Below are 8,039 nucleotides of genomic sequence, written 5' to 3' on the forward strand. Positions count from 1 at the left end.
TTTGACTAATCTGAACGGGCGACCGCTTAAGATAAGTGTTCGATAAATGTTTGTGTCTGGCGTCTGTTGTTCATTTTCAGTTCAGATAACGAAATGCTGAGTTTGATTGAGTTTGAATACGATGATCGGGTTGTGAGTTTGTTTGGGGTGCCTAAGTAGGGCACCAGTCGCGGCCCACGGGGTTGGGTCGTGACACCATCCCTTGCAAGTGGGCATATAAGATCAAGCAAAGGTCTGATGGCACTGTTGAGAGGTATAAAGCTATACTTGTTATCAGAGGTGACACCCAAAAAGAAGGCATAGATTACACTGAAACATTCTCTCCAGTTGTAAAGTTGACTACTGTTAAGTGTCTCTTGTCTTCGGCAGTTAAGAGAAACTAGACTGTTTTTCAACTTGATATTAACAATGCCTTCCTCCATAGTGATCTCCATGAAGATGTTTACATGAGAATACCTCCTGGTCTTCAGGTTTCTTCTTCCTCTTCATCCACTCCTTTGGTTTACAAACTCAAGAAGTCACTATATAGCCTCAAACAGGCTTTTAGACAGTGGTTTTCCAAACTGTCTGAAGCTTTGCTATCCAGAGGCTACATACCTATCAAAAATGATTATTTCCTCTTCACCAAGTCTGCAGGGGATTCTTTAGTTGTGCTTGTGGTCTATGTTGATGATATATTACTGGCTGGATCTGATATTGCTGAAATGACCAGTGTCAAAGCATTCTTAGATGCTTAGTTTAAGATCAAAGATCTAGGTCTTGTCCATTATTTTTTGGGTTTGGAAATTGTTCCTCATTCAGGTGGTTATCTTATGAATCAACACAAGTTTACATATGATCTATTGGAAGAGTTTTATTGTTCTCATTTCACTCTTGTTTCATCTCCTTTGGACTCGTCTCTGAAGTTGGCTTCAGATGTTGGTGACCCAATTCCTGATCCTAGTTCTTATAGGAGACTCATTGGCAAGCTTAATTTGTTACAACATACTAGGCCTGATATCTCTTTCTCTGTACAACACCTTAGTCAATTTTTGCATTGTCCAAAAGTACCACACATGCTTGGTGCTCTTCATGTTCTGAGGTATCTCATGTCTGCTCCTGATTTGGGTATTGTATTAAACTCCTCTTTTGATTGTTCTCTTGTGGCATTTTCTGATTCTGATTGGGCTTCTTGCCCCACTTCAAGAAGATTTGTTACTGGGTTTTATAAAACTTTTGGTGGTTGTCTTATGTCTTGGAAGTGCAAGAAACAACCCACCATTGTACCGTTATCGGTTGAGGCTGAGTATTGGGCTTTGCGCAAGGTGGTATATGAGATTGTTTGGTTGACTAGGCTGCTTGGTGATCTTGGTCTCTCCATTACAGAACCTGTTCCTATTCATTGTGATAGCCAAGCTGCCCTTCAGATTGTTAAGAATCTAGTATTCCATAAGCAAACAGAGCACATCGAGATTGACTGCCACTATGTTCGTGATTGTTTGAACTCGTCTCTTATCTCTCTTCATTATGTTGGCAGTTCTGATCAGCCGGCTGATATTATGACAAAGGCTTTGCCAGGACCTCTACACCACCATTTGTTGGGCAAGCTGGCAGTGTGCACACCCTCCAGTTTGAAGGGGGTGTTGGAATAAGCCCAATTCAGTCAAAGTCCAAGTAATGATAGGCCCAATTGTAAATAAGTATAGTTGGCTGATGACCCAATTGTAATTAGTGAATGTATTTTTGGCTATTTGGTCCTTACATTCTTTCATTATGTATGATGTTTATATAGCTAGAGAAAGGGATAATAACACAAATTCTCATTTTCAGATAAAATATATCTCTTCTCTGTTTCGTCTCTCTCATGTGAAACCTAGGGTTTCCATACAATTTCACATACATTTTCGATCTCTGTGTTTTAACAAAGTTACCTATCATAAAGTCATTTTAGTCGGAAAGTGATATATCCAGCCACTTATTAACGGTGTGTCACCTATTTCTTAAGCTAAAAAATAGAAATATTAAACTTAAAAATGATATATCCAGCCACTTATTAACGGTGTGTCACCAATCTTTAAGCTAAAAAATAAAAAATATTAAACTTAACTCATCTTAACTGAAAACTTTCTATCCAACCCAATATCCAATCTGTAAAATCCCTTTATATGCTAACAAATTTATTGTTGGTAAATGGTTTCTCCAATTCTGATCGATGAAGGAGTCTTTTTATATTTGGGTGAAACTAATCTTATACGGATATTTTGATCAAAACTAAAAATGAATCAAATTCTTTTCTCTATTGCTGAGTTCAAGTCCTACCAATCACTAAATGCTTGTCTTCTTTCTTCCCTCGGGCAATTCTGCGAATTGCCCTTCTTTTGGGTGGTCTTTAAATTTTACCCCTCATATTTGTGATCTTTAAATTTTGCCCCTCATATTTGTGGTCTTTAGGTTTTGCCCTTAGCTTGGATATCTGATGTTTTGGGTTCGAACCCCCGCTCAGGCATAAAATAAAAAAATAATTTCGCAAGGCAGGGCTGGAGGGAGTGTATGCCGGATCCGACATAAAGTTCTTAAGGAAAAACTAAAGTTATGCCGGAGGGGGGCATAACTTTTCCTCAAGGCATAGTTTAGTTGTGCCTTATGGGGCAAAACTTTTCCTTAAGGAACTATGTCTTATGTGGCAGACTTTTAATTAAGGCATAACCAAAAGTATGCCTCATAAGGCAGAACTTTTCCTTAAGGCAAACTTTTAGTTATGCCTTAAGGAAAAGTTCCGCCTTACGGGGCATACTTTTAGTTATATTTTATGCGACACACTTTTAGTTAAGACATAACTAAAAGTATGTCCAATAAGGCGGAACTTTTCCTTAAGGCATAATTAAAAGTTTGCCTTGAAAAGTAAAATATATATATATATATATATATCAAGGCAAAGTCTGCCCCCTCCGGCATAACTTTAATTTTTCCTTAAGGATTGTATGTCGGATCCGGCATAAAGTCCTTAAGGAAAAACTAAAGTTATACCGGAGGGGGCATAACTTTTCCTCAAGGCATAGTTTAGTTATGCCTTATGGGGCAAAACTTTTCCTTAAGGAACTATGTCTTATGGGGCAAACTTTTAATTAAGGCATAACCAAAAGTATGCCTCATAAGGCAGAACTTTTCCTTAAGGCAAACTTTTAGTTATGCCTTAAGGAAACCGCCTTATGAGGCATACTTTTAGTTATATTTTATGGGGCACATTTTTAGTTAAGGCATAACTAAAAGTATGCCCCATAAGGCGGAACTTTTCCTTAAGGCATAATTAAAAGTTTGTCTTAAAAAGTAAAAATAAAATAAAATATATGTCTTAAGGCAAAGTCTGCCCCCTCCGGCATAACTTTAATTTTTCCTTAAGGATTGTATGCCGGATCCGGCATACACTCCCCAGTCCTGCCTTGCGAAATTATTTTTTTATTTTATGCATGAGCGGAAGTTCGAACTCAAAACCTCAGGTATCCAAGCGAAGGGCAAAACTTAAAGAACACAAATATGAGAGGCAAAATTTAAAGACCACCCCAAAAGAAGGACAATCCGTGCAAAAAAATGTCTTGCCTCTTCATTTATTCAACGACTTATATCTGAAGAAGTAAAAAAGGTGGAGAAAATATCCAACTCAAAAAGGAGGAAAAAATATCTATCTTCTAAAATCAACGATATTTATGAAGAGGTCATATTCTTAAGACAGACATCTGCTATCCTTCCTTTCACATGGCACATCGTACCTGACATTGACTCGTTAATCACTATCATACGTTTTTCTAACTTCTCTTAAAACTTAATCAAATGTTTATGACGGATACCAGTAGTTTTCATTGCCCAAAAAGAGAGTTTCCTGCCCCTTGCCCCTGCCCCTCCCCGCAACCACACCCCCACGAAAAAAAAAGGTCTATAATAGTTGAAATGTGAAAGAAGCAAAACAACCACAAGTAGTTGTTATAAGAATGCTTGATAACTGAGTTGCTATCCTAAGTTAAAATTTGCTGATAGTATTTAAAATAATTTAACATATTTATTAGGACCGCCATATCTTTTAACATAGTCATCCTTTGAAATATTAATATTTTACTATAGTGGTCAAGTTTTTCTTCAAATTGATTTTTCATATTATATTATTATATGTTGTCTATAATAATATTTCATTATAGCAGCCACGGACAAATGGCGCCACTGTAGAGGGTTTGGTCGTATAAGTTTTTAGTGCATTCATTTGGTTTTGTGTAGTCACCATTTCTTATTAGAATCGCAGAGTTGCTGAATTAATACAAATTGAATATCAACCTACATCTTAAAAAGTATTAAACGTTCAGTGCAGTTTAGTCGATTGTAGCAGACTGTCTATGCCCTCTTTTAGGTTAGTAAATGTACTTATTATAGGTTCTCTTATAAAATATTGGAGGTAGGGTAGGTCCGAGAGGAAAAAAGAAGAAGGTGGAAAAGTAGTAAATTTACAACTATACTTAACTGTGAATTCAAATTTAATCGTAAAAAAAATACATTGTTCTTAAGTGACAAAAAGTGGATCTCAATTTTGCTATCTCGTCGATTTGTTTTTCCTTTTTCTTTTGGTTTCATTCTTATTTGTCTAGTCTAGATACAAGTAATAATGAAAGGGCTATGAGACAAGGGAAAAAGATTGTCATCAACCAGAGCCTATAGTTAAAGGATAAAGAAGATGCGTTGTCGATATACATATGGTGCATATGACTTTATTTTATAAAAAAATAAGAGAGAAGGAAATCACATGGTCAAAAAAGATAAGAAGTAATAGAAACTACGTCGTTTTATAGAAGATATTGTCTCATACACGATACAGTCCTATCCTATGGGCCGTTTAGAATAAATTAAGAATTTAATGAAGACAAAAGATATTTTATAGTGGACCGATATTTTGTAGTGGACCCGGGACTGATATTTTATAGTTGTACTAAATGCCTTTCGAAAAATATCTGGACCGCCTTTGTAAACTTTGAGTTGACGTGTGCACTTGACACATAAAAAGCGGTGACAGCTGAGCCTCTCTTTTTTATACCAAAAAAAGGTTCCTTTTCTCTCATTATCATTCACAATATAAACATATACCAGCACCAAATTATTTCTGTAATAAATTTTCTAGTAAAGCTTAAGATATATAGGTTGTTGATATTGCTCCTCTCTTTTTTCATTCTTGAAGCTAAAAATACAAGATAATGGAAACTAGATTGGAATCAAAAGGAAAAATTTCAAGAAAGAATATGGGTCATAAGATTGCAACAAAGTTTGATGAACATGAAGAGATTTTGACTATGGAGGTATATTTTCTGTTTGATCTTGGCTTAAATTAAAGAACTTTTATTTGGGTTTTTGTTTATCTGATTATTTTAATTCTACCTTTTATGAACTGCATGAATATTGTGTTAATCTGGTGAGTTGATATTATTCACTTTTCTTGCTCCAAGAGTTTATGTAGTTTTTTTGGATCATCTTTTTAGAACCAGAACGGTAAAAATGAAATTGACTTATATCTCATTCTAGCCCATTTTGGGGGGTAAATCTGTGTTTTGATCTTTTTATTCTGGTTTTTTTTCTTTCTTCCAGTTATCTAAATGAATTAAGATATTTGCACTAAGACTTGATTAAGCATGATTTTGCTCAAGTTCAACTGTTAGAATTAATTTATACGCTAAACATGGTAAATACTTACGGATGTTTACACCTAACTAAAAAACAATTAACCTTAACAATTAACAAATCAAAGTGAAACTGCATATCACTTAACCATGTTAAGCGTTAAGATGTGTATATACAAGATATATGTCTTATACGAGCATATTAAATTGAGGAATGAGGATTAAGTACCAAAAAAATCTGGCCTTGCCTCCCTCCACCTTCTCTAAAAAATCCACCAAAGCCAAATATCTTTTTTTGAATTACCTGTACCTGCATATCTTATGTGGTTGCCTTTTTTTTTTTTTTTTTTTTTTCTTTCTCTTTTTTCCCGTTGATGTTGATATTATTATGTTCTAATTGTGCACTGAGAGTATGTGAATGAGTTGAAATAATGCGAAGCTTACTTTTCCAGTCCCCCTAATTATTATGTTATATGTGCCTTTTGTGATCATTGCATGGTTACTTCATGTGCTCATTTTTTATTTTATTTTTAAATTGTTTTCATTACATAGGGGTAGGGGAAGGGGAAATGGGTAAGAGGATTACAATGTGGGGATTCGAACCCTCACCAACAAGGCATTCAAAATAAGGAACATTCAGAAGGCAATGTTACTAAATTAACAGGCAAAATAGGGCTGGAAAACGTGAGTCATTTAAAAATTCAGTTTCTGATTAAGAAAATCCCATCTCAGGAATCTCAGTATGCTGAACCAAAGATCATGGAATGGACCAACGAGAAGCATAGTATGTATCTCAAGTCTATGGAAGCATCTTTTGTCAACCACTTATATGGTTCCTTAGATTTAGTTGGCTTGTCAAGGCCTAATAAATCCTCAAGGCAAAAGCACGCCAACCCTTCAGGCCAGGTCTGATTTGATTCGACTTGTATGCTACTATGTTATTTAATTAGCTTTTTCGTCCATACTTTCTTCTGCTAGTCTCAGAATCTGATTTTGCCTCTTTGGTTTATATCAGTATAAGGTGTTTCAAGATGGTTGTTGGACCAAAATCGATTTCAAGAAAGACGAGCCTCAGCTAAATAAAACAAGTGAATCCAGTACTGTATTAGCCAGCCCCTGGATTAAACATTACAAATCTCAAGGCAGACACCAAATGAGAGTAAATTCAGATCTCCAGGGAAACACTAAACAGAATCAATCTCCTGCATCTGACTTCAGTTTGTGCCAAAAAGATTATGTTACAGGTAGCTGAAATTTTCAACCAGCACGTCTTATTAATTCTCTCTGATCTCTATATCAAGTCATTAATATTTTTGTACCATTTTCAGAGGTGATGGATCAAAATTTTATCGATGAAGATCTTGAAGAAGGAGAGTCTAGCAGGGAGCACAGCACAAAACGGATGAAAATTTCATTAAGTGATGGCACGAGCAGTGATCAAGTAATGAGTTGGACCAGCTAATTAAATTACTCAGCGGCATTACACCTCATTAGATTGTCGACTAATCATAGTTTAAATGGATCATCCAGGTATTCCCATTCCGCACGTCTGATGACTGGTGACCTTAGTGAGGATCTTCTGGAGTCAACGGAGTAAGTCTTTGGCTTTCAGAGACTATGATGACAACTGACCTTTCTAACCAAGAATGAGGAATAGAAGAGGAGCATTTTCTTCTTCTTTTTTCCTTTCGGATTTTAGGCATTCAATAGTACTGTTAAATAGATTCTGGATAAGCATTTCGAGGCGCGGGGTTGAATTTGAAGATGTGTAATTCTGTCAAAGATGCATCAAGCTTGTCTGACATTGGCAGTGTAGCAAGGTACCATGTCTGAAACTATTGCTGTAGTTTGATCAAGATTTTTGCTACAGTTTCGGAGCTAGTTATGGTTTTTATTGTTTATTTATCTGTATGTTGGAAATTCGAGTAGCCATTAGACCTCTGTAGTCCTTGTACAGATTTTGGGAAAATGTTGTAAAAGCATTTGTTACTTCTCAATTTCTTGTTCTCAACGTTTTTTATTTTTTTTAATAACTTTCTGAAAGCAAGCAATCATCACAGCCCTCTTCTCAACATTGATTGACATAGTATTGCAAGGTATTAAAGCAGAGTTTAAAGGGAGAGCCTTGTTGCTTGCTTGCTATGTGCTGATCTGATGTTCTTGCATGCGTTGCCTGGTTCTTCAAAGCTATTTGCCAGCTTTTCTAAGAATTCTTCCCGTATAAGGGCTATTTAAGGGGAAAACGTTTTTTACCAGGAATTTTTTCATTTCCTGAGAATTCGAGACCTTTGTTAGGGCGGTAATTCTCATTCAACCGTGCAATTAACTAATCAACTATCACCACACACCACCTGCAATTAACATGCTCAGCCACAACCACCACTGCTGCAACCACCATTAACCACCCAC

The 8,039-nt window shown here is 36.0% G+C and overlaps 1 protein-coding gene across 1 annotated transcript; it reads left to right on the forward strand.

Moving 5' to 3' along the window:
• Positions 1-5,049: 5,049 nt before the first annotated feature.
• Positions 5,050-7,627, forward strand: LOC132627858 (cold-regulated protein 27). The gene is made up of 5 exons (XM_060343456.1): positions 5,050-5,312; positions 6,363-6,536; positions 6,646-6,874; positions 6,959-7,071; positions 7,161-7,627. The coding sequence occupies exons 1-5, from the start codon at positions 5,211-5,213 to the stop codon at positions 7,191-7,193; spliced, it is 651 nt and encodes a 216-aa protein (XP_060199439.1). The 5' UTR covers positions 5,050-5,210; the 3' UTR covers positions 7,194-7,627.
• The last annotated feature ends 412 nt before the right edge of the window (positions 7,628-8,039 follow it).

The sequence above is a fragment of the Lycium barbarum genome, chromosome 2, assembly GCF_019175385.1.
Source record: "Lycium barbarum isolate Lr01 chromosome 2, ASM1917538v2, whole genome shotgun sequence".
In the NCBI taxonomy this organism is placed as follows: Eukaryota; Viridiplantae; Streptophyta; class Magnoliopsida; order Solanales; family Solanaceae; genus Lycium; species Lycium barbarum.

Coding starts and splice junctions, on each gene's coding strand:
- LOC132627858 (XM_060343456.1), top strand. CDS start 5,211: ATGGAAACTAGATTGGAATCAAAAGGAAAAATTTCAAGAAAGAATATG. Junction 6,537..6,645: donor ACGCCAACCCTTCAGGCCAG/GTCTGATTTGAT, acceptor GGTTTATATCAG/TATAAGGTGTTTCAAGATGG. Junction 7,072..7,160: donor ATGGCACGAGCAGTGATCAA/GTAATGAGTTGG, acceptor TGGATCATCCAG/GTATTCCCATTCCGCACGTC.